At 50.1% G+C, this 26,215-nt stretch overlaps 1 protein-coding gene across 7 annotated transcripts in view; it reads left to right on the top strand.

Annotated features, from left to right (window-relative positions):
• SKAP1 (src kinase associated phosphoprotein 1) overlaps positions 1 to 21,093 on the top strand; it is a 304,258-nt gene extending 283,165 nt beyond the window's left edge. For 2 of the 7 annotated variants that reach the window (XM_089318110.1, XM_089318108.1), the window contains one exon: positions 12,312 to 12,579. In XM_089318110.1, the coding sequence (XP_089174236.1) occupies positions 12,312 to 12,443 (132 nt within the window). In that variant the 3' untranslated portion in view covers positions 12,444 to 12,579. Of the gene's footprint in view, positions 1 to 6,242; positions 6,390 to 12,311; positions 12,580 to 18,595; positions 18,735 to 20,779 lie in introns of those variants that run through there. The other 5 variants (XM_008271352.5, XM_070060822.2, XM_051825599.3 and 2 more) reach the window with 5 other exon arrangements.
• The last annotated feature ends 5,122 nt before the right edge of the window (positions 21,094 to 26,215 follow it).

Here is a 26,215-nt window from a genome sequence, read left to right as displayed (position 1 = left end):
ATACGTTTGCTGCCATAGTCCTATCAGCTTCTTTCTTCACTCTTCTGGAAGGTTCTGAGTCTATTTTCAGTCCATAAAGCTAATCCCCCTGCATAGCAGAGGAGCAAGTGCGACACTTTCCCTGATAAAGCTCCAGTCCAGTTGCTGTTGGTTTGGGGAGCACTGATGATTGGGTTTACCTTTATATCTTCCTTAACGTACCTGGACAGAAAGGGGCCTTCACAGGTCACCCAGTCCATTCCCTGGCCTCTCAGAAGCACAAAGGAGCCCATCCAGACAGATAGGAAAAAAGATTCCATTACTGTTCCCAGCCTTCTGTCTCTGCAGAGTTGCAGTCTTCCAAGCTCTCTGGAATGTTCTCTCCACATGGATCCTAAATTCATCCTGCTTTAGTCTCAGCTGGCTTCCTCGGCTGGACTCAGCTGCCCTCGGCAGCCTGCCTCCTCTCACACCTGGGTGGACAGAACTGACCTCAGTGGCGCCTCGTCCTGAAAATGGCGTCTGGAAAGTTCCATCTGTCTTTTCTTTCCACCCAGCAGAGCTCCCGTCAGGCAGGGAAGGCCTGCCGTTTAGGAGTCTGAGTGAGACTGTTTTCCTGACGGGTGCAAGGTACAGCCCTGTGCAGCTCGGCTTACCCGGACTCGTCTCCTGCCCCGGACAGTGAGGGAGTGGTGCTGTATGCCATGGAAGGCTCCTTCTACCTCCACCATTCCCACTCTAAATACAAGTAGGCCTGACACTCCAGAGCAGCTAACGCATTTCCACCCAAAAACACATTCTTTGCTTTAATACTTACTCAGCTTTGTAAAAAAAAAAAAAAAAAATCCCATTACTGGTTCTTTTGTTGGCCTTGTAAATGATGCATCGGGTTTCCCCTCTCTACGTCTTATAAAAGAAATACTCTGAATATTCCTGTGGTCGGGAAGTGGGAGGAGGAGGCAGGGGAGGAGGAAGATAGCTAGACCGGGACTTCTTCTTCTTTCTTCTTTTCTTTTCCCTGCTGTTTCTTGATAGTCACCCAAGCATGATCCAAACTCAAATTCTAGAATCCTAGGGCCAAACTCAGGAGAATCTTCTAGTCTTGCCTTCGGGCAGGAATGGTACCAGAAAGGGAACTATTAATTCTTTTTTCTTTCTTTCTTTTTTTACGATCTATTTTATTTATTTGAAATACAGAGTTACAGAAAAAGGTAAGGCCAGAGAGAGAGAAAAAGAGGTCTTCCATCCACTGGCTCATTCCCCAAATGACCACAATGGCCAAAGCTGCACCGATCCAAAGCCAGGAGCCAGGAGCCAGGAGCTTCTTCCGGGTCTCCCACATGGGTGCAGGGACCCAAGGACTTGGGCCATCTTCTACTGCTTTCCCAGGCCACAGCAGAGAGCTGGATGGGAAGTGGAGCAGCCGGGACTCGAATTGGCTCCCATATGGGATGCAGCACTGCAGGCTGGGGCTTTACCCTACTGCACCAAAGTGCCAACCCCACTCTTATAAAAAAATCGCCAGAGAAGACAGTTTGCTGGACAAGAAACGTGCAACCTCCAGTTAACCAAGTGCCCATCACATGTCTTCGTCTCAAAAAAATAAGCAACAGGTTATTTACATGGCCCTGGGCAGTATCGCTTAAATTTGTTGATCCTCAGTTTCCTCATCTGTTAGAAAGTGGGATAATCTCTATGCACAGGGCCGCTGTGATTTGTGTAAAAAAGTGCCCGGATGGAGGAGGTGTTTTGCTCAGTGGTAGAGATGCCATGCAGGACCCCTGCATCCCCTATCAGAGTGCCTGGGTTCAGTTCCTGTCTCTGCTCCCAGCTAATGTGAAATCTGGGAGGCAGCAGGTAATGGCTCAAGTGCTTAAGTCCCTGCCATCCACATGGAAGACCTGGACAAAGTCCCAGACTCCTGTCTTTGGCCTGAGCCAGCCCTGGCTATTGTGGGCTGAGCCAGAGGGTGGAATGTCTGTCTGTCTGTCTCTCTCTCTCTGTTGGTCTCTGCCTTTCAAATAAATAATAAAAATTAATTTTTTAAAAGGTGAATTGCAGGCATCATGACCTTAAAAAAAAGTCCCTGGCATCTTAAAAATGGAAACTATTATGGTCCCTTGCTTTCCACTAATAAAGTAAACCTTTTGGATCCGTGTGGAGCATGCACTAGTCAATTACTGGTGAATCGAGAAAGAAGGAAAAGTGGCCCATCTTGCCAAGAACTTGTCACAGAGACACCCTATAGCGCAAAAGGTGCTCACCTGGAAAAGAGAGCCACCCGGTGAGGAGGCCTACATGGAAATCTACCCAACAGATTCTCCAGAAGTCTCTTCCGGGAGAGGCCGGAGCCGCAGAGCCGCACTCTGAAGCAGTAGCCAACGGCGCAGTGCGCGGCAGAATCCTGCTGCCTGCTGGACAGCGCCTCCACACGTCCGTCCATCCCGGGCCCGGGCGGCTCCATGCCCACTTAATTCACTGAGTTCCAATTTAGATCTTAAAACATATTAAAGGGAGCCTTCAACAACGAAGCCGATCTGAGCATCCGGTGGATGATCCCTGAGCTCCTTTTGGGCCCAGATATTTCTGACTGCTTTTTCTCTAGTGAGGGCCTGAGCCTGCCTTCCTCCCCGGAGCCGGGACACAGCGAAGGCCACAGCGGGGTGCTTAGCGCTCTTCAGTGGCTCCAGATTGTGGGACTGGTGCAGGTCTCCTCAAACGTAACCGATGGCTCCTGAGAGCCCGCCTCTCATAACTTACTCCCCACGATGCCAGCGACCACTGCAGAATTCAAGTTTGAATAGAGCAGGGAAAAGGTGTTTGAAAGGCCTGTTCACTCAGCTGCATTTTAATTTCCTTTTCAATCTTGTCCCAATTAATTTCACAGAATTAATCTCACAGAAGCAAACCCGGCAGCACCAAGGCTGCGGTTTTAGTGTGGCGGTCGCTCTGCCTGAACATGAAATAGGAGCTAATATAAAAATCCATCTGCTGTGTTTGAAATACATGCCGGCTGCTGCTCCGCGCTGTCTGACATTCCAAACATCAACAGCGGGGGAAAGCGATTTGGGGGTTAGTGGCCATCAGTACTTGGCAGGGGTTCAACAACAGGTGTACTCCAAAAATCCATTCAGCCTGGGCACCAGGCGTGACAGGGCAGGTGCAGTAACACTGTGCCCCAGCCTCGTGCCTCTGATCTGAGGAGCCCCAGGTGTTCCATGGCCCAGCATGCTCTGGTCACTCGTTAGGGGTGGGAAGAAGAGAGCTAAGAAGCCTCTATTTGGATAAGACAAGTCCCAAGTCCCAACTTTCAGAGGAGTGACCTGCCCTCCTAGTTCCAGGCTCTCTTACTAGGGAGCATTCTTTCTAAACGTCCTCTATGCCAGATAACCCTTAAAGGCCCACTTAAAAAAATAAGCCTCCTGTTTTCTAGAAGGAGTTTACGATGGTAACATCAGCTATCCAGCCAATGAGCCAAATTCAGGAGCTCTGTCTCGAATGGCTAGAAGGAAGAGACCCTGGATGAGGCCTGTCACCTCAGGTAGACTGAGTCGGGAGACTGCTTCCCTCGGGCTTGGACGTATTCCCCTTGACTCGGCCTTAAACTCCTCTAGGGCCTCGTCCAACACCTTACTTCCATGCAAATCAGCTCTGGAGCAACAGTTGGGCACTGCTTAAGCTGTGTGCCTACTCCCACGCTGTGGCTTAGCCGGCGCAGGAGACGACGGCCATGGCCCACGCACACCAGGCTGGGGCGGTCCTCTCCACTGATGGAAACAGGAGCCTTACAGAGAAGGTCAAGTTTAATGTGAAACGTGCGACGCTGTCAGATGGCCTCGGGCCTCCTAAAGACAAGAATGGACAGACCTTGTCACTGTGGGTTGGAGCTACTCGAACTCAGACTGAATCTTGGTTCCAAACCCAGCTCCCTGGTCCGGTCATGCAGCCCTGTCCTGCCTCCCCCTGGCCGAGGAGCCAGTACCTGCTCCCTGGGACCCTGAACCCCGCTTCTCTCACCTCCACTTGAGAATGTGGACCTTTCCCCTCCGTTGACCCCTTCCTTTCCAAAAGAGATTTGTCTGCTGTAGAAATGATCTGAATGCAGCCGTACTTCCTCTGTTAAGTGCGCTTAGTTGAATGCGACGACAACCCTCATAAAAGCAGAGAAGTTAATTTTTTCAATTGCTTTAAATGAAGGCATTTTTTTCCTTTTTTTTTTTTTTTTTTTTTTTAATTTCAGGGCTCTGAGGGAAAGGAGGCGTTTGGTGACATCTAGTGTCCATTCAGGACTTCCTCAGGCACTGTCCCCTCCGCTTGGCTGGGTGGGGGATGGGCAGGGTGATTTGGGAGGTGATTTGGGGGCAGTTAAGTGGGGAGATAGGGGCCTAGGGCAGAGCCTGACCGGACTGTGATGAACCTGACCTGTGCCCATCAAAGACCTGTGATTCACCCCTGACCTAAGCAAAGGGGGTGGGAGAGGGGACACCATCGGCAAAATGATCTTTTCTTATTTATGACGGTGCGAAGGAGGAGCAGAAGCGGTCCCCACACCGCATCGCATGTTAACAAGCAGGTCAACACCGTGCTGTGATGACGAAGGTGATGCTGGTGATGGCGTTTGCTCTCATCAATAACCCCCATGGGAGGCTGCAGACTTGGGAGGATGGGGCTGGGGTTTGGGGTCAGCTGGAAGGCAACGGTCACACACCGGTCAAATTCAGTGGAGGCCATTCCTTTCCCCCAGACAGGAACCAATCGTCTAGAACAAACCCTGGCAGCCTCATTCCTTCCAGGTAATTTTTATAAATGAGGAGACACCCCTTCCAAGAGAGGACAAAAGGGAGAGGGTGTTTGTGTGCGTGTGCAAGTGCACACATGTACACACAAGAGGCCTGCTTGCTTATCAGTCCTATCTGGCCATTTATTTTAAAATCCATTAAAAGAGAGAGAGAGAAAGAGAGAGAGAGAAGGAGAATAAGATTGGCATTTTCCTCTTTAATTTCTTGTTGCTGGACAGGACTCTTCACTTTCGACACACACACACACACACACACACACACACACACACTTTGCAGTCAGGTGCAAAGTCCCAGGCCAGATCATTAAGTAGGAAGCCCAGCCAGGAATGTTTACCTAGAACCATGTCAGCCTTGGCAGGGCTAGGTTCATGCTCAGAATCGCCCTGTACTTCGCAAACTCCAATGTGAAAAAAACTCCAGCCATTTATTTTGCAGGGAATTTATAACAAATGCTGTTAAAGGCTTCGTCTTTTGACAGAGGTAATAATAAATTCACTGTTAAAGACGGTAGTTTAATTCCTTATACCTCCAATACTGCACAGAATAAACCATATTCATCACTGAGTAATTTTTTACCACATAAATCTTTAAAACTAACCGGTGAAGGCTGTTGAGACTGAAATATTGTGAATTTATTAGATATGCCCATGTAGTATTGGATTCAGAGGTTTCCGTTCGAATATATTATGGGGGAAATTTGTGTCTTTAACTGTGGCAGTCCCTCCATTTCCCGCCGCCTGTATTACAACAGGCAGCTCCTCCAGAGTCAACTGCACGCTTATTAGACAGAGATTTAGTAATAAACTCCTCACTAATCTGCCAACGAGGCTGGCTGACATTTCGGTGAGATGCCCGATTTACAAGGCGTCGCAAAAGCTTTGTTTCTGTGTAATTATTTTCTCAAAAGGAATCCAGCCTTCCCAGACCATCCCTGCCAGTGCTTCTGGGTACTGCACGGGTTCAGCTCTCCAGCCAAAGTAGCAAAATGCTGACGAAAGCTGGGACCTCACTGGGAACACACGGGGTGGCCACTGCTACACAAGAGACAGCATTAGTTGTGGGGGGTTGGGATAATCGATTAGAACACAGAAAACCTGGGTTTTGCAGACATTCCCAGACATAATGGTATTTAAGGCAATAAAAAGATCATATTGATTCTCAAATTAGAAATAATGGGCGATGGTTTCCGAAAACTTGCCCTTCGCAAACTTTCATCTTGACGTATGACACATTAAAGATACAATTAAATCCTCGGATTTGAACAAAAACCCTTCCGCTCTACCACATTAATTCTGAGTGAAAACCCGCACCTGAGAGGACCCTGGAGCTTCCCTGCGATTTGCTGGTGGAGTGACATTTAAACCAACCCATTGGTTATGTCAAGTTGTCATGCCCGCTCCAGCTTCATTAAGGAAACACTCAGATTTTAATATTTATGAAAACTTTCTTTTCTTTCGGACACAGAGATTCGGCGGCTTCTCCATCCCCACGAATCTTCTGTATTTGGGAGGAGTTCCAAACACGAAAAACTTCCGTGGGCCATTGTGAACCGTGCCTTTTTAAAAAAAATACAATAAAATAAAATTGGTTTCTAACTGTTCAACAAAGGAGAAAAATCTGGCAATGCAAGACCGCAGCCCATCAGGATAATTGCTCAAAGACAGCACCCGGCTAGAAAGATAAGCGTAATACTAGCAATTAATATTCAGCATTTTGCATTCCAGTCAAGAGGATGCTTCTATTTGTGATGTGGATCGTGAGCTAAGAGTGTCAGGAGCCAGACTCCAAGCTCCGTCTTCCTCTCTGTGCGGGAGGATTAAGGAGAAAAAAAAAGCCCCGACGACAATCCTGCTCCATCTGTAAATGAACAAACATCTTGATTTTATAGCTATTTGCTTTGTAAAACTGAGGAATGAAACAAAAATTACTGGATGCCTAAGTAACACTTTAATTCTGAATTCATTTACGCTGTAGCTGTGGAGTTGTCACAAACCATAATGCAGTATTTAATTAAAATAACAGAAGTGCATCCAGATATGTCCTGGGGTAGCTATCACCGAATTATAGTCTATGGCATCCGTATTTTATTTATGAAATGGCAGATTCTAAGGTGCAACTAGGCTGATACGAAAGCATAAACATTTTAAACCTGCATTTGTAGAAAGACTCTGTTTGTTTTTTATTTTATTTTTTTCTGCTGCATCTTTAAATTTTTTCTTCCTTCTGTGGTTGGGGAAGGGGGTTCGTGGGGTTGTTTTGCTGTGGATAAAGATCTCTCTTTCTGACTCTTGGTTTTCAACTATTGACCTCCAAAGTCTTCAGGCTGTGAAATCCCTGTCTGTTGTCATGGAAAGGCTCGTGAGAGTCCCGGGAGCCCCGGCGAGCATGGGGCATCTTGGGCGGAACTTGGATGTGGATTTTCGGGGGGTGGGGGTGGGGGGGGTGCAAACGTTTTCAGGCTCTCTGTGCCTGGTCCTTGCACCTTTGTTCCCACCTACAAATACCCGTTAGGGTTTGCATGCCTGCTTGCTTGCTTGCTCTCTGCTGTGGGTGTTCCCAGGCAGGCATACTGCTCCTTCTCATAAACGTCTAGCATCTATCTTACACGCACCCGCCATCCATCTCCTCGTTCACACGGGCTGTCCCATCCACCTCCTTGTCTGCAGAATTATGTTCAGCAAGGTCCCGATGTATAGGAAATAAATAATGAAAATGGAACGGACTGGGAAAGATAATCGAAACATTCAAATTGTTATTTTTCACTGTACTTTACACAAACAGGGCATCTGTAAACACCTAGAAAAGGTGTTGGCTGGTTCCTTAAAAAAAAAAAAAAAAATGTCTTCTGGAGCGTGCTGACCACATGGGTCTCAATATCCTCTTTTTCCTGTCCTGTCATCTCCCTCCTGCTTTTTGATGCTGCAAGATCTCACCGTGTAGAAATGGCAAAGGACGCCGGGCTTTTGCTTTCGTTCTCTCTGCTGCTTGTTCACCATGTCTACAACAAGTTTTTGTCATCGCTTAGCCTTAATGAGCTAAGCCTAAGTCTTCTAAAACAGAAACCATAATTCCCATCAATGTTAAGGCAAAAAGCCCTCACCGAGGCAGTATGGAGGTCCCCTGATGGGGTCTCCTTCCCACCACAGCTCGATCCTATAGCAAGGGCCTCCTGAAGACAGGGTTGCTTCCACACACTTGTAATTATTTTAGCCCCTTTCACAGGTCACGGAAAAAGTCAATTTCAATCGCAGCTAATTTCCGTCCAACAAGAGTTCGGTACTTTAAACCGCCCAAAATAATTGGATTCCAAACAAATTTAGGAAATTGAGTGTGTTGGAAAGCAAATAAAAATATCCTTTTGGTAAGGAGGAGGGTGAAAGTAGTAAAAATGGCCTTTTTTCCCCCCTCCCTTCTTTCCCCTTCACAACTTTGCCATTAAAGTTGCACCTACAGCTAGAAGTTTGTCCGTGAAAAATGGTCATTTTGTTTCTCTGCTCAAAGAATGTTATTAAAATGCTAATTTAAAAGAAAAAGGAGTTAAATATCTAGCGATGGTGCATTCTAATTGCAACCATAATGAGCTCTCTAAATGTGCGTGCCCCTGACACACACAGAGCATAAACTGCAGTAAACAGATCATTAGTACCCACGTTCATTTATTCTGGCGACCTCACCATGACCCCACCGAGGGTAGGGTGAAAAGCAGGTGGATCTGGCTGTGACACCCCCTAGAGGGATCCAGGAAATGAAGCTCTAAGCGGTTGTCATGGAAACGCCTATGTGTGCAGATGATGTAACACACCGACAGGCTGTAGGCTCCGCAACTGGGACGTTGCCTTTCCCTCGCCGGAACGATCCTGAGGATTAAATTATTCATTTCTTTAATTCACAAAGCAAAAGGCATCCTAATTTCCTGGGTGATGGGCAACTCTCTTCCATTTGTCTGGGGTCTGCAACATGGTGACTAGTCATCTCTCCCCCCCCACCAAAAACCCACCCTCGCATCCTACAGCCTTAACCCCAACTCCCCGGATCAGGCACAGTCAGGCAGGGCAAGGCAGCGGAAAGCCGACACCCAACATCTACACCTACAGAGGGGAAGTCTCAGACAGTAAGCTGAAATCAGGGACGGGGCCCTCTCCCGATGAGAACTCGAGAAGCAGGGGCCAGATGCCTGCTTGTCCTGAACAAGGTGGCTTTGTTTAGGGCAGGGCAGGGTCAGGGCTGGCCCTGGGAACTACCAAGCTGGGACTCGGTGCTATGGCCCCAGATGAACACATCACCCCAGCAAGGTGGGAGAAAAGGAGAGGAAGCGAGCATCTGCTCACGCCTCCCACGTCCAATTGAGGGAATCGAGATTAATAAAAATAATTCTTCGGAGAATGATTCCACTCTATCCTACCCTGTTTTGCACCAAACAACCTCAATAACCTTACGGCAACAGTAGAATAACTTTTCTCCTCTTTTTTTTTTTTTTTTTTAAAGAAGCAGAAAAGACGATCTCTGGAAATTATTTTAAAATAAAAAATCTCCCGGCCTGAGCCTCCCCCCTGCCCCCCCTCCCCGTTGCACTTCAGATGAACCTGTGATATTGTAGCAATGGCCCTTGAAGTGCGGTGGGGAGGTGATTTAGGAGAATATTAAAGGCAATGTGGAGATTCGAGGCGCCTCTCTCAGGGAGATCTGGAGAAATACGCAGCACAGATGGGCCGAGCAGATTAAACATTTCCGTCACATTGTTTCCAAATTGTGTTGTGGTGCCTGAGGCTGGTACTGCGGTCAGAGCAAAACAGCGCAGTGCAGAGCTGCGAGCTGCGCAGTTTATGGAATCCATATTAACACGCCCGTCTCACATGGTCTCACAATCCTATCAGCTCGGAAATGGTGCTATTGTTCCTGAATCCTGCACTTGGCACCTTGTTTGTGCCCATCTGCAAAGTGTTTACCTTCCCTTTCTCCTTTCTCTCTTCCTTAGGTAGAGTTCAAGTTGTTTGCTGCCTCCTTGACTATCTTGCCCCCCACCCTTCCCTTCACAGCGCGTGTCTTCTCTGTCCCCAGGCCTGTGTGCCCGCTCTGTGTTTTGTTCACACTGCCATCACCGACACCGTCCAGTGCATGCATGGACTCTGCACCACCACCTTGGTCAGTGTGTGAGCTTCAGACCCAAGGCTGTCCATGACCTTGTCCTCCAAGGCCTGGGGACTCTCCATGTGGAGAGCAGCCTTCTCCCCAGGCTTAGGCGGTGGGGTGCGCTTTGTAGAGTCAGCACCCTGAGCCCCTCATCCGCTTCGGCTGACCACCCCGGCCTTTCCCCGTCCCCTTCCTTACACTCGGGTCTGTTCCCCCCAGCATCCAGGCCTATCCATCTCTGAGGTTAGCAAGCACCCTGAAATTTCACAATAAATAAAACTGGCTCAATTGAGGCAAATTTAATGATTCATTTTTATTATGATTTATAGACCAAAACTCTGAATAATGGAAAAAGAGAAAAGGATTGCCAAGAACTTAAAACACAGTGCAAACCAGCCCGGAGAAGCTGCCAAGCGGCCCGGGGTCGCAGCCAAGCGCTGAGCGCGGATCCTCTCACAGGCTCCAGCGCCACTAACCCACCAGCCACCCAACTGCTGTCTCCTTAGAAAAACCTCAAAATAAAACTGCCTGTCCTGACAGGGGCACCTGTTTGTCTTTGGTGAGCAATTCCCACGCTCAGCCTCGTTTTTCAGTTGGAAGGGCGCTGAGTTGGAGCCCTCAGTTTATTTAATAATTTATATCCTGAGAAAGCACAAAATGTCCAAAACTGGATTTAAGAGTAGAGGACTTGTGAGCCCATCTAGAGTAAAAATATAATGTTCTTTGGCTGATCCTGGAGTATTGCAAAGCTACTCTGCTTAGGAATTAAAATCCCCACCTCCCACCCCCATTTACTAATGATAATGTATGAGGCACAAGCACTAATAAGATAAATAAGCAATCATAAACCAATAATTCTGTGATTGATTGGCTTTTTCCCATTCATATATCAAGCTTTTATTGATCATTCACGTTAGGGACTGATTGATTGTTCTCTTGAAGAGGAATTCGCTGGTTTCCAAGCACTCAGGTGGCTGAAGGAACCAACGTGTGAGCCGTCCTCTGGGAACCTTGTTCCTTGGAAGCCCATGGCCCCTCCTGATGTTTCTATCAGGAATGTTCTCAGGCGACGTTGGATTTGGATGGAAGCTATGAGAGGCCACCACAACTTCTAAGTCACAGCTTAAAGCGGTGGTGCCTTAGAGGGGACAGTCAAGTTCGGTCAGCCTTTGGAGAAGGAGGGGACCCCACCACCCGAGGGCTGAAGCCTAGGAGAGCCGGCGGAATGAGGGTCCTTGATTCTTTCAGTGTATTTTTTTAAAGGGGTGCTGAGGGTGTGGCCACACTGGGCCGAAGTGCAGCCAGGTCCAGGCCAGAAAGACCGCTGCGTTTGCCCCCTGCAGTGCTGGTTCATAAGCAGCAGAGAGCTCTTCGACCTTAGGGAACCTGACCAAAAGTCTCAGGGACAAGGCTCGTGTGTGCAGGCGCAGCAAACTGACACTGGCACTGGGGCGTCGAGGACCCTTTCCCAGCCACCTGCATACAGGCCAGAGGTCCAGACTCCAGGTTTCAAGAATCTGTGCCCTACAGGGTGGTGAGTTCCTTTTGTTGGAACAGCCTAGGATTCACTGAGCCTAGAAATTGAATTCTCATCCCAAGACGGGCTGGTCATTCCAGGTCATGTCTGTGCTACTCCAGGGGAGCCGTGGAAGAGCTTATACAAATAGGAACCAGCAGGGAGGAGAGAAATTAAAATGCAGCAATCATGGAGTAGGGGTATTTAATCTCTTTTAAGGCTTATGATGGGCGCCTGCTGCTCTCCCCCCAGACCCCCTGACACCTACTGACAGGGTACGCGCAGCACCACACAGGGACTCAGGGCCCTGTGACAGGAGGAGCGCCGAGGAGGTCCGTGATAGTCTTGAAACCATAAACAGCAATGGGAAGCCACTGGAGGCAGAGTGCCGCTGTGAGCTGTCCCAGCGTTGGTGGCCACACTGCTTTTCATTTATAGAATTCGCTGTTCTTTTTATGGAAGGTTTGGTAGAGCTGGTTGGCTTTTTTTTTTTTTTTTCCTTGTTGATGGAGATTAGCAGCATAAATCCTTTTACAGCAGTGTGCAATCCCCCCCATAAACACTTCTGGTTGTTGCCACATCTATTTCCGGTTCCCTCTGCACTCCGCTCAGCTGTGCCACCGCCAACATCTCCAACCGGAAAATGCAGTCCAAAGAGCCAACTTTTTCCTTTTTAAGACTTCTTCATGGCGGGGAGGGGGTGGAAGTTCAAGGAAGAGGGGCAAGGTTGACATTGAGAGAAACAGGTATCTAAGAGAGCTGTAAAATAGGTACAGTGGACACCTCTTACACTTTCAAGTGACAGGCATCTGAAAAGATTGTGTGGCCAAAACACAAGGCCGACATGAAGGGTTATTGTGTTTTTTTTTTTTTTTTTTGTTAAATAGCTTTTTATATTCTTCTCTAAAGCGTCTTCAGTTACCAGTCTCACATTGTTAAAATCTCAGCTCTGCCGCCCCTCAGTCCATGCCGAAGCTGAGTGCTTGTGGCATTCTGAGGCCTCAGCGCTGTCATCGTAGGGGAGCCCCGTCACTGTGAAAGTGAAGACGCTGCCGCCTGGAGAAGTTTCCTGCCTCCTGGGAACTTCACAGCACGCTCCCAGTCCTCCCAGACATCTGGCCGTGGAGAAGTCAGACTTTATGGAAAACAATGATCCCAGAAATGCGGTTCTCTCTGCCATCCTAAAACGAAAATCCAAGAATCAGCAACTTAATAAAAATGCAGTAAATTAGCTCCTCTAGACAAGAGCAGAGTTCATTCAGAGCTGGGGTCTGCCTGGCTGAGCCAGTACTCTCTCCATTTTAATAGTTTAATAAAAATTAGCATAATTAACGAACATCTGTATGATCCAGAGTGGTGCAATTTGGCACTTGGAAACGAGGGCTTAAACATGATTGCTGTGAGTTTAATGTTGTTTTAATTCTTTCTGGCACTGTGCAGTGAAATAAACGTTTGCTGGTGATGGTTCTCGGCCGGATCTCATTTGCATTTTTCTCCCTTTGATTATGAGCAATCGTGGACTCCCCAGCAATTCATCAAAGTAGAAATTATTTTAAAATACCTCGTGGTGTTCAGATTGGGCTGGAGCAATGCATGGGGGGTGGTAGCGGGAGAGAAGGCTAGAAGTTTCCATTCATGTTTTAAACCTCGCAGCCCTGCAGCCCTTTCGCGGGTGTCCAGCCAAGGGAGGAGAAACTGTGGAAAAGACAGACCTCAGGACCTGTAGGTGCTTCGAATGAGCTCCCAGGCACCCGCAGCAGGAGACATATGGTCTGTGAGCCGGTGCCATCCTCCTCACACTTCTGCCTGCTCTTTTGTTTTGAAGGGCAGAGAGTTGATTTCTCTCTCTTCGGCTCTCACCACCGTGGTGAGGCCACGGCGTCTGCCGTCGGCAGGTCGGGGTTCCCCTCAAGCAAGAGTGAAGTCACAGGGAGTCCGGCCTTTGCAGGTGCCCCGCGGAGCCTCATTTTGCTCCCTCTTGGAGTTGGCCGAGAGCACCTTCCCAAGGCCTGCTCCCTACTCCTGGCGTGAGGGCTAACAGGGAGCCGTGTGGAGTGAGTCAGGAGTCCTGGAGTCCCCAGGGAGCAAATGCCTTCTGCGAACCTCTGCAGGTCATGAAGCTGGGGCAGCTGGCAGGCAGAAGGCCGCACCTGCCACGTGTTTAAGCAAACTGACTTTGAGCCAAAGACTGGGAGCTGGCCCTGGGCCTCCCCTGTGCCTGTGGGATCGCAGAAGGGCGAATGCCAGATTTTCCGAGTTACAGTGAGAGGGAGACACAGCACGTGTTTCCCCTCCCTGGTGAGGCCCCATCGACTTGAGCAGTCCAGAGGCTCAGGCAACACAAGGCAGCGCTGAAAGAAGACTTAAGGCAGAACCTGCCCTCACTCAGTGTTGGGAAATGGGCGGCAGCATGACTGGTACCGAGGGGAGCTTCAGAATGTTCGGACATGAATTTTAAACGCAAAAATAAAACATAAGAGATGGGCGTTTGGCTCTGTTAAGATGCCATATCACAGGCCTGATTCAAGCCCTAGCGACACTGCTTCCCATCCCGCTTCCTGCTAAAGCACCTCTCGGGAGGCAGCAGGTGATGGCTCCAGCGCTTGGGCCCCTGCCGCCCATTGATCTGGGCGGAATTGCAGGCCCCTGGCTCATCCCTGGCTAAGCCCTGGCCGTTGTGACCATTTGAGGACTGAACCAGAGGATGGAAGATCTCTCCACCCCTCTGTGTGTGTGTGTGTCTGGCTGTTTCTGTCTCTCTGCTTTCCAAACGAAAATGAAAATAAATAAAGAAAAAAAATGTAAAACGTCCTGACAGTTGTAGGCTAAAGGATCCTGGGTAATCTCCCATAAGGCAGTGCAAACGGCACGAAGAAGTTGCCCTGGAGAAAGAAGGGAATGAGAAAGTGCAGAATAGGAGGAAGTGGTGGGTGCATTCCAATATTTATTATTGATTTTTTTTAAAGGCAATTCATGGGGTGGGTGTTTGACCCAAACGTTAAGATACCTGCATCTCATGCTGGAGTGCCTGGGTGCTAATCCTGGCTCTACTTCCAATTTTAGCTTCCTGCTGATGTGCACCCTGGGAGACAGCAGGAGTGATGGCTCAAGTACTTGGGTCCCTGCCACCCAGATCGAGTTCCGCACTATGGGCTTTGGACTGGCCCCCTGCCCTAGCTGTTGCAAGCATGTGGGGAGTGCACCAGCAGACAGAAGACCTCTGTGTGTGTGTGTCTGTCTGTCTGTCTCTCTCTCTCTCTCTCTCTGTGTCAAATTTTAGAAAGAAAAAGGCAGCTTGCTGCTCCCACAAGGATCAGGTCAGTAGCCTTACTTGTTGCGGCATTTGAGCCTCTCCTTGGTATTTAGGGCGCCATCTGGGGCGACTGTCTCCATAGGCAGTTGATCTCTTCCTGCCACAACCATTTCAATCAGCAGGGAAATAGCTTGGAGTTTGTTGTAAATAGATCTGCTCTACTGAGAGCACCAATTCCCACTGCCCCCTTCATTTCATCATAACCTCATTTAACAAGTATTTGTTTGGCCCAGTCTGTGCTGGGTACCACACTGAAGCTGAGAACACATCAGCAAACAAAGCAGCCCTCAGATCTTTGCACCTCGCGGGTGACAGCGAGACACATAGGCAGATGCGAGGCAGCACGAAGAACTCGTTCCCAGAGAAGGGCCTGGCGCTGTGGGCCCTGTGGACCTCATCAGAAAGTGGGGAGAAGAGGTTCCTGAGAGTAGGTGACTGTGGAATTGAGATCCAAAGGCTGCTGCGGATCAGGCTGAGGGAGGGCGCCAAGGTGAGAGCAGCTGTGGCTCATGGGCGTGGCTGAGACAAGTCCTGTTTTCCCAAGGGCTCGCCAGTGATTGACAGTCCCGGCCGGCGAGTGGGACCAAGTCATGCTGAGCCTTGTCTGTCTTGTCAGGAAGTTCAAAGGGGCGAGCATTTAACTCAGTGGTTAAGACAGCCACGTCCCACATGGGAGGCGCCTGGAGTTTGAAACCTGGCCCCAGCTCATGACTTCGGTTTCCTCCTCATGCGGACCCTGGGAGGCAGCCATGATGGCTCAAGTAATGGGTTCCTGCCACCCAGATAGGAGACCCAATTGCATTCCCAGCTCCTGGCTTCAGCCTGGCCCAAACATGGCATGGTGAGTATTTTGAGGATGGGAGTGAACTGTCTGTCTCTCCTTGTCTCTTTGTCTCTCAAATAAATCTTTTATTTTTTAAATTTTTTATTTTTTAAAATTTTTTAAAGATTTATTTATTTATTTGAAAGTCAGAGTTACACAGAAAGGAAAGGCAGAGAGAAAGAGAGAGGGAGGTCTTCCATCCAATTGTTCACTCCCCAGATGGCCGCAATGGGCAGAACTGCGCCGATCCGAAGCCAGGAGCCAGGAGCCTCCTCTGGGTCTCCCATGCAGATGCAGGGGCCCAAGGACTTGAGCCATCCTCCACTGCTTTCCCAGGCCACAGCAGAGAGCTGGATCGGAAGTGGAGCAGCTGGGTCTCGAACCAGTGCTCATAGGGGATGCCAGCACTTCAGGCCAGGGTGTTAACCTGCTGCACCACAGCGCTGGACCCTCAAATAAATTTTTTTAAAACCAAGAAGACTGTAGGAACCCACTGAAAGGATTCAAGCAAAGCAGTGATGTTATCAACGTGCATTTCAGAAAAGTTCTAGCTGCAGAATGAAGATGGGGAGTAAACAAGAATGCTGACTCAGAGAGCAGGTTTGGCAGTCCTCGGGAGAGCCGAGAGAGGACAATGACCCCGGGCATCAGTGAAGGGGGTGGAGAGCGGTGGGGAGATCCCATAAGGCTTTGGAAAGAGAATTTGCAGGGCTCCAGGGTTTACTGGGAAAGGCGGTGAAGCTGGGGGAAAAACTCCTGGGTTTCTGGCTTGAGTTACTGAGTTATACAGAGGAAGCAGCCACTCGCTGAGATGGAGAAAACAAGGGGTGAAGGTCGTCTGGAAGGGGAGATGGGGGTAGAGCAGATGGGGGGCACGTCGGGGACGTGCTGAGCCTGAGCTGCTTGGTGGACATGCTCTTGGATCTCGGGCCTCAACCCTGGATCTGAGCCAGCCCTGGTCATGAGTCATTCGCACAGACGTGGAGCTTAAACCGCGGAGGTACATGCATCGCTCGAGGAAAGTGCGGCAGGTGACAGAGGAGGGCCAGGGCAGAAGCCTGGAAGACGAGCACAGCAGAAGCAGCGCGCAAGATGAGCCCACAAAGAATGAGAAGAAGCAACCAGGGAGGCAGAAGGGAGCCACGTCAGTACAGTCGTCATAGAAATTAAGAGAAGAAAATGCCTGAAGCAGGGTCAGTAGTACCAGCACCGCTGAGAAATCAAGTAACTAAAGGACTGGAACGGACCGGAGGCTCTGAGCTGGGAGGAGACGGAGCGTCCGTGGGATGGTGGGAGCAGACGCCTGCTGAGAGCAGCCCGAAGGGGGAACGGAGAGGAAGGAAGGAAGGGGCAGCAAGTGGGCGCTCTCCAAGGCGTTGGCGAAGTGCAGTCGGCGAAGTCCAGCGGAAGGGGAACACACGTGCACTGCAGACTTTCAGAGCCGCTTCCGAAGAGCTCAGAAGCTCAGACGGACTTCAGTGCGGATGGAAGGGGCCGTTACCACAGACCCCAGAGAACGCCGTCTCGAGAAGGAGAGGGGCGGGTCCCAAGTGCGCGTGGTGAGGGACAGCCTTGAACCAGGGCGGGGGCGCCTCCCCTCTTCAACAGGAGAGGGGCGCTGTCCGAGTCCTTGCTTTGGTGGCTGGAGGCTGGCGAATCTGACGGCCTGTTTTCTCTTGGCGGGTGGGGAAAAGGCACCTGCTGCCAGGGTGGGGGGCGGCAGAGCTGGAGGAGGGAGACACAAGGTCCCCAGTTGACGCAAGGGAGCCGGGGCCTCCTGGCTCTCCAACCTGCCTTTCGTGCCCTTCTTTTTCCTTCTACTAGAGCTCAGCAATTGTGCACAAGCAGTTAGTCCACCGTCCCTCAAGTCCAGTTCACCTGGAATGTACGTCCCGTTCGTCAAGTTCCGTGCTGATTTCCTGGAGCCCGATGGAGCTGCCCCCGTGTGCCGGGCGTTTGAGAAGCGCTCCCGTATTCAAGGAGCTCCTTCCTCAACCTCACGACCCCCCCTCAGCTCTCTTTTAAACCCTCGCTGGGGGCACTCCGTCCTTCCTGCCTGTCACTCTCAATGTCCCGCCTCTGTTTCTGCTTCAGCAATGTCACTTACACCCCCACAGCACGGGGGGGGCAGATTCCACCCTGCTCCTACCGACCAGGAAGGCAAGGCTGAGACAGCCTGAGGTCACGTGGCTCCTAAATGGCCCCGCAGGGATGGGCTCCCAGCCTGTCGGCCTCCAAAGCCCACTGTTCTATGCTGGGAGCTCCTGAGGGCCAAGCAGTGTTTGAGTTCATCAGCAGACCTCTCGCAGGAACCCCAACAGCACTTGCACGTAGAAGATGCTTGGGGGCCGGTGCCGCGGCTCACTAGGCTAATCCTCCGCCTAGCGGCGCCGGCACACCGGGTTCTAGTCCCGGTCGGGGCGCCGGATTCTGTCCCGGTTGCCCCTCTTCCAGGCCAGCTCTCTGCTGTGGCCAGGGAGTGCAGTGGAGGATGGCCCAGGAGCTTGGGCCCTGCACCCCATGGGAGACCAGGAGAAGCACCTGGCTCCTGGCTCCTGCCATCGGATCAGCACGGTGCGCCGGCCGCAGCGCGCCGGCCGCGGCGGCCATTGGAGGGTGAACCAACGGCAAAGGAAGACCTTTCTCTCTGTCTCTCTCTCTCACTGTCCACTCTGCCTGTCAAAAATTAAAAAAAAAAAAAGATGCTTGGTGAATAACAGTACTCATTGAACTCTGAAATGACCTTCTGAATAGCGAGTGTTCTCTGCACAGGGCCTACTCTTCTGTTTGGTTAAGACATACAAAGCTCCTTAGGTTCAGCCATGGCGTCCAGTATGTTAAGTTTGTGATGTAGACAGGAAGCCAGCACCATGCAAACGTTTGCTCTCCCCTCCAGATGACGTCTGTGAATTGAATGATCCCCTCAGGGTATGCACTGTTCATACCGATGGTGCCAACTAAGGAGCCAATCACGGCAACAGATAGACAGGAGAAGGCCCGAACTCCAACTGAAACCGCCCTCTCTCCCCCTCCAGGAGTACCACGTGTATGGCTGGTGGGTAGGAGAGCTCAACAGCCTCATTGGCATCGTTCCTAAGGAGTATCTCACCACGGCGTTTGACCCGGAGGAGAACTGAAGCCCAGGTTCCAGACCGTCATCCCTGAACCGCCCCGGTAGGCTGGAAACTGTCGGCCTGACTCACTTTCTCTGTGAGAGCTGGGGGTGGGGGGGTGGCTTTTCTCTGCTTTTCAGAAGCGATGCTGATGCTTCACCATTGAAAGAAAATGGGTCTGGAAGTGTTTTTTCCTGATTTGGGGACTGGGTCCACTAGGGTTAGGTTCTGCTAACAAATGACAGAAAATCTAAAATAAGAGGGACTTAATTAACACAGAAACTTTTTTCTCTCTCATCTGTAAAACTCTAGAGGTGCAGGTCCCAGGTACCTTTTCTTTATGCTCCACTGTGCGTGCCCAACATTCTCAAGGTTACCTCATGGTCAATAAGGATGCTCCAGTTCCAGCTAACACATCCGCATCCTACCTAGCAAGAAAGAAAATGAAAGGAGAAGGGCATCTCCTTTCCCTTTAAGGACGTTTTTCAAATGTTGCGTGCCCCGCTCCACTTTTGCTCACATATTAGAACTTGGATCTGCAGACATACCACACTGCAAAGATGGCTCTATTCTAAGTTTCCCTGTGCCCAGCTTAAAAGTGGGGGTTCATTAGTACGTACGCAAAAAGAGAAGGATAGATATTGAAAGGCAAGTTGCAACTTCTGCCACAAACTCTGGGTTTCTGTGTCCCCAGACCTAGGGAACCATTTTGCTAAAACGGCCACACATTGCAACATGACTGGCCAAGATCAGGAAGCCAGGATGAGGGATGCTACAGGACATAATCATATTAACTTTGAAGTAATAAAGAATACGGTTTGTGTCTTATGAGCAAGAACCACACTATGTTTTAAAACAGTGGGAGTGAATGCTTGCTTTGGGCGCGATAACAGTAGGAGCCACTTTGGTGCAGAGTGGGTTTTGTTTAGGATTCAAATAGTGATGAAGGGCGCCCAAGACCGGCGCGATGTCTTGCGCTTCGTCTTCCAGCCGGAAGTGGGGGCAGCCCCTGTTGCTGGGGGCGAAGGATGACAGCCGTGTGGCAGTGATACAGAGCGTCCTTGGAGCCCTGCAGGCTGGGGCCCACGCCAGTGTGCAGCCACAGCTGAGTGAGTTCATTTAGGAGCGTACATAAGGATAGATCTTACTCTCCGGTGCCCTTGTACACCACGGAGTATCATCAGCCCGGGCCTGTTGCTCAAGGTTTGACTTTATGACTGTCCAAATGAGGGCTCTGCTTCCTGACCATGAAGGGAGAAGAGCTGGAATTTTTCTATCAAATCTAAACAGCTTCACCCTCCTTCACTCTGTCATTTGTTTAAAGTTGTTTATCTCTTTATTCTCCGTAGCCCAATAATTCTACTTGTAGGAGTTTCTCCTACAGCCATACTTGCACACATGTGAAATGCTATGCATAGAAGGCTACTTGTTTGTAGTAACAACTGATTGGAAATGGCCTAAATGTTCAAGTAATTGTAACACATTCATAAACTTGAATTCTATGCAAAAGTTTAAAAAAAAGAAATTATGAAATACATTCTGAGATATGTTAACAACTTTAGAAAAAGGGGCCAGTGCTGTGGCATAGTGGGTAAAGCCGCCGCCTGCAGTGCTGGCATCCCCTACTGAGTCCCGGCTCTCTGCCATGGCCTGGGAAAGCAATGGAAGATGGCCCAAGTGCTTGGGCCTGTGCACGCACTTGGGAGACCTGGAAGAGGCTCCAGGCTCCTGGCTTCGGATCGGCCCAGTTCTGGCCGTTGTGGCCAACTGGGGAGTGAACCAGTGGATGGAAGCCCTCGCTCTCTGTCTCTGCCTCTGCCTCTCTGTAACTCTGCCTTTCAAATAAATAAATAGATCTTCTAAAAAAAAAAAAAAAAAAAGAGTGGGCTGAGTCTGCCCCATTTGGGAATGGAGGCTACACACACCTTTTTTTAATATATGTGTGAGCTGTTTCCAGAAGGAGAGAGAAAGGAGCATTGGTTGCCTTCAGGGACAGAAAAACTGCAGCACTAGGATGGTAACGACGGGAGACTTTCCACCCGATGTCCTTTTAGCCTTCTGTGTTTTGAATCATTAAAGCAAATGTATGCATCTCTCCCCCTTTAGGAAACATGTTCTTCTCTCTATCCTGCCTTTATAAAGAAACTGATCGAGAGCCTCAACTCCCGACCGCCACCACCCCCTACGCCATCCAGAGACCCAAGGCACCTGGTGGTGACTGTCAACCCCCAGTGAGACGGTGGGGAAGCCACACCCCCCAGACCTGTTCCTAAACCAGCCTGGTGCTGACTCGGCCCCTCTCCACGCTGCTTCTCCACACGCCTGTGAAAAAGAAGGTGCAAGCCAAGCCCTAGGAGGAGAAGTTTCTTGTTGTTTTGGCTGATTTGAAAAGCACAAATAAACTTCAGGTTTTATTCTTTGCTGTGTGATGGTATTCAGTTCTTTTGTTGTTGTTGTTGTTGTTGTATATGAGAGACGAAGACATTAAGGGAGCTCTCGTCCAGTGGTTCACTCCCCAGATGCCCACTACGGCTGCGACTGAACCGTGTTGAAGTCAGGAGCGGGAACTCCCCCGGATCTCCGTGGCTGGCAGGGACCTGAGCAGTCGAGCCATCACCTCTGTCTAGCAGGCTCTGCGTTAACAGGAAGCTGGAGTCAGGAGCCAGAGCCAGGGATGGAAGCCAGGCACTCTGACACGAGAAGTGGGCACCTTAACTACTAGGCCAGAAGACCCCGCTGAGTTCCTTTTTGTAATGGAATCAAAATGCTGTCTCTGGAAGTCTCACCACCGCTGAGCAAAGTGGGAGGGGACAGACAGACAGAAAACAGAAGCACAGGCCGGCACCGCGGCACAGTGGGCGAAGCTGCCACCTGCGACACTGGCATCCCATATCGGAGCGCTGGTTTGATTCCCAGCTGCTCTGCTTCTGATCCAGCTCCCTCCTAATGCACCTGGGAAGGCAGCAGACGACAGCCAAGGACTCGGGCCCCTGCCACCCATTGGGAAACCGGGAGGGAGCTCCTGGCTGCAGTCTGGCCCCATCCTGAGCATTGCAGCCATTCTGGGAGAGAACCAAATGGAAGATCTCCCTCTCCCTCTCTCTCTCTCCCTCTCCCTCTCTCGCTCTCTCTCTGTCACTCTTTCAAATAAATAAAATAAATCTTAAATAAAATAAATCAAAAAAGAAAAGCAAAGCCCAGAGAGAGCAGGACACTGGCAGTTGTTTCTCAGATCAGAATCAGCGCAGGAGCCCAGGCCTGCCGGTTTCCAGCTCGCATCTTGGGTTCCCTGTGGTTGGCTGTGGTTGGCTGCACAGCCGCGGGTTCTGCATGCGTGGACGCAAGCAACAGCAGATACAATCGTGTCTGTGATGAACATGGGCAGCCTTCTTTCTTGCCATTATTCCCTACACAATAGAGAATAGCAACAGTCTACATTGTCTTCAACATTGTCAGTAATCTGGCAATGATTTAAAATAGACAGGGAGACGTGTGTAGGTTCTATTCAAATACTACAGCATTTTGTGTACGGGACTTGAACATCCACATGTTTTAGTATCTGATGGGGGCCTTATGGGGAACCCATCCCCACTGATATCGAGGAGCAATTATTCTTGCTTATTTTTCAGAAGGATGTATTTATTTATTTATGTATTTGAAGGGGAAAGTGACAGAGAAAGAGAGAGCAATGGTCAGGCAGATCCAGGCCAAAACCAGGAGCCCAGAACTCCATCCGGGTCTCCTACGTGGGTGACAGGGGCCCAAGCACTTGGGCCATCATCCACTGCTTTCCCAGGTTCATTAGCAGGGGGTGCTGAATCAGAAGCAGAGCAGGGGCCGGCGCTGTGGCATAGCCGGTAAAGCCACCGCCTGCAGTGCCGGCATCCCATATGGGTGCCAGTTTGAGTCCCGGCTGCTCCACTTCCACTCCAGCTCTCTGCTATGGCCTGAGAAAGGAGTAAAAGATGGCCCAAGCCTTTGGGCCCCTGCACCCGCGTGGGAGACCTGGAGGAAGCTCCTGGCTCCTGGCTTCAGATCGGCCCAGCTCGAGGAGTTTGGCCATTTGGGGAGTGAACCAGTAGATGGAAGACCTCTTTCTCTGTCTCTGCCTCTGCCTCTCTGTAACTCTTTCAAATAAATAAATCTTTAAAAGGAAGAAGAAGCAGAGCAGCCAGGACTCGAACCGATGCTCCGATAGGGGCTACAGCGGCTCAGCTCACTGTGCCACAGCGCCAGCCCTTCCTTGATGGTTTCTTATGGACTGAATCTCCCTGAAACAAGAAAGAGCCAGCGGCCGGTGCTGCGGCTCACTAGGCTAATCCTCTGCCTTGCAGCGCCGGCACACCGGGTTCTAGTCCCGGTCGGGGCGCCAGATTCTGTCCCAGTTGCCCCTCTTCCAGGCCAGCTCTCTGCTGTGGCCCGGGAAGGCAGTGGAGGATGGCCCAAGTCCTTGGGCCCTGCACCCCATGGGAGACCAGGAGAAGCACCTGGCTCCTGCCATCGGATCAGCGCGGTGCGCCGGCCGCAGCACGCCAGCCGCGGCAGCTATTGGAGGGTGAACCAACGGCAAAGGAAGACCTTTCTCTCTGTCTCTCTCTGACAGTGAGACCTTTCTCACTGTCCACTCTGCCTGTCAAAAAAAATAAATAAATAATAAAAGAAAGAAAGAGAAAAAAAAAAGAGCCAGAGGCAAGGTCCTGGAGTCAGCACGTGAGTCAGCACGTTGGAGAGCTCCTCTCCAGGCCTTGGGTTGGTTAACTATCCCACTGTGTCCTGCGCCCCAGCTGGGGGCTGAGGGAGGCGTTTGAGGCAGGCTAGCGATCACAGGTCTCCCTGTTCCCCTCTCCTGTCGCCTGTTCCCGCCACTCAGGTCATCTGCATGCTGAAGACACAGCAAAACATGGCTAAGGATGGAACTCCAGAACCAGACAGCCTGGGAATAAATCCCAGCTCCCAGATCACTGTGTTCTCTCGAGCCAGATGTTTGACCTTTTATGCCACAACTTCCTCACCTTAGAAGGGGCAGACCCTATCTCACTGAGTCACTAGGCAATAGGAAGAGCAAAGGATTCAATAGGTGTAACACTCTCGGAACAGTGCCAAGCAGAGTGACTGCTCAGTGAAGGTTAGCTGTTGTTACTGGCTGGCCCTCTCCACGAGAATTTTCCAAAGATACGCAACAGAGCAACGACCGAAACGTCACTGCAACACAAATGTCATTGCTGAAACCGCCTGCTCAGAGCGGTCCTGGATTGGTACTAAGCTTCCTCGTCTCTGTCGCAACCAAACTGAAGCCCTGGAGTAAGAACGCATCTCCATCACTCCCAGAGGGAAACCAGGAAGCCAACAGGGGCGTCCGTGGGCTCCAAGTCTCTCAAGTATTTTATGTCAACTATTCATTTACAGATGTTCTGACCCAGGAGTTTCAAGAGGAAACCTTTTTTGTCTATGATGGATAAAGAGGTAAGGGAAAGGGACAATTTAGAACTGGGTCATAGGGGGAAAAGCAATACAGAAGTGTCCATAATGTCCCCTCCACTTTACATGGGTGCTACAGGAGAACGAACCACTAGGTGGCAGCATACGAGCAGATGAACCAAAGCGAACCAATAGCCTCCTGTGTTGGGAACCTCTGCACCAATCCCAGCCCACAGGTAGGGACAATGGGCATTGTTCTAAAGGGTTTAGCAGAGAGAGCAAACACAAACCCCTCTATGTCCCACACCCCATCCTTCCCTGGGGAAGTCCCAGGAACCCAAGTCTGGAAGGCCGAGATCCATGGTGTCCCTGCCCTATGCCTGGGACGCTAGAAAAGGGGATACCAGAAGAGGAAGAGTGGTATCTGGGGAGGGTGAAAACTGGATTCCAAAAGGAACAGGGTCAATGTAACTTCTTGGCTCTGAACAGCACGGTCGCTGGCTTCCAGCCTTTACAACAGAATCCCCAAGTGCCATGGCTTCTCTACCTGTGGACCATAAGAACCATTTACCAATGAATGGCAGAGAGCTTTCAGCACCTCTGGGCACCAAAGGGTAAGCACTGCACTCAAACCTCTCGCCCTTCTAGCTGAAGGGGAAGAAATTAGCAGCGCTAAACAAATGGACTGATCGGGAATCTGGCCTGCAGCTGTCATGGCCGAGCTGACCTTGTTTACAATGCAAGAAAGGGTAGAGTGGGGTGGCGCTGTGGCATAAGTGGTTAAGCCATAGCCTGCGAGACCAGCATTCCATATGGGTGCCGGTTCGAGTCCCAGATGCTCCACTTCCAATCCAGCTCCCTGCTAATGCGCTTGGGAAAGCAGTGGAAGATGGCACGTGGGAGAAACTCCTGGCTGCTGGCTTCAGCCTGGCCCAGTCCTGGCCATTGCAGCCATTTGGGCAGTGAACTACAGATGGAAGATTCTCTCTCCTCTAACAGAAAGCAAGGCTTTTGAGTTGCTTGGACTGTCTCCCTGTTCCCCTTTCCTGTCAAGGACATTGTTGGTGCAGAGTCCTAAAGGAGACCTTTGGACGCAGTGAATTCCTGCATTCCCTTGGAAACTTCACGCAGCAAATCTGCTCCCCTCTCAATTTGACAGCCACCGGCTTAGCCAACAGCCTCAGAGGGCAACTGGCTAATTAGATTACAGCTTCCCCACTGGACTCTCCTAACAAATCCCCACCTCGCTGCCTGCCACTAACTGGATAACCCCATTAAGTGTGGGCTGGCGGGTGAAACAGGAGACAGGTGAAGAGGAAGGGTGTTTTCCTTCCTTTATGTGACGTAATGAAGGAGAACCTATGAAACTAAGATCACTTATAAGGAACTTACCGACCGCCCATGGACAATCCAACTTGGGGCTGCTCTGTCCAAGCTGAGAATATTAAGTGCTCTGACATACTTCAGCCATATGGCATTTAAAAAGACATTTTTCTAGTGTGTTTTGTTTTCCGCATAGCTAGCAAAATAGCATAGGTATTGTTTTCCAATTACCTCAACATTAAATTTTCCCACTTGATGACCTGTTACACCTCTTAGAAATCTGTTTAATTCAAAACCAAATACACCTTACCCTCCGGTGAATAAAAATGGGAAAGCAAAGAGGATTCCTGTTGTCTCATTTTCTAAACCCAAGTTGACTCCATTTTCCAGAGATTTTATCCAAACATAAGCAAGAGCCTTGACTTTACTACAGGGGATCTTCAAAAAGTTCTTGGAAAATGGAATTAAAAGATGTTTACTTTGTTGCAAATTTTGTTTTATTTATTTGAAAAGCAGAGACAGATACAGATCTTCAGTGTGCTGGTTTACTCCTCAAATGCCCACAACAGCCAGGGCTAGGGCCAGGTCAAAGCCAGGAGCCCAGAACTTAACCAAGGTCTCCCACAGAGGTGCAGGGAGCCATCAACTGCTGCCTCCCCAGGTGCATATAAGCAGGAAGCTGGAATCAGAAGCAGAGCCGGGACTTGAACCCAGGTACTCTGATGTGGGACACAGGCACCCAAGCAGCACCTTACCACCATGCAAAATGCCTGCCCCATAACATTGTTGTTGTTGTTGTAA

Source organism: Oryctolagus cuniculus, chromosome 17 (genome assembly GCF_051225735.1).
Source record: "Oryctolagus cuniculus isolate XC-2025 breed Fujian yellow rabbit chromosome 17, ASM5122573v1, whole genome shotgun sequence".
NCBI lineage: Eukaryota > Metazoa > Chordata > Mammalia > Lagomorpha > Leporidae > Oryctolagus > Oryctolagus cuniculus.
Note: the sequence above shows the minus strand (reverse complement) of the source record. Positions and strands in the feature narration are given on the sequence as shown.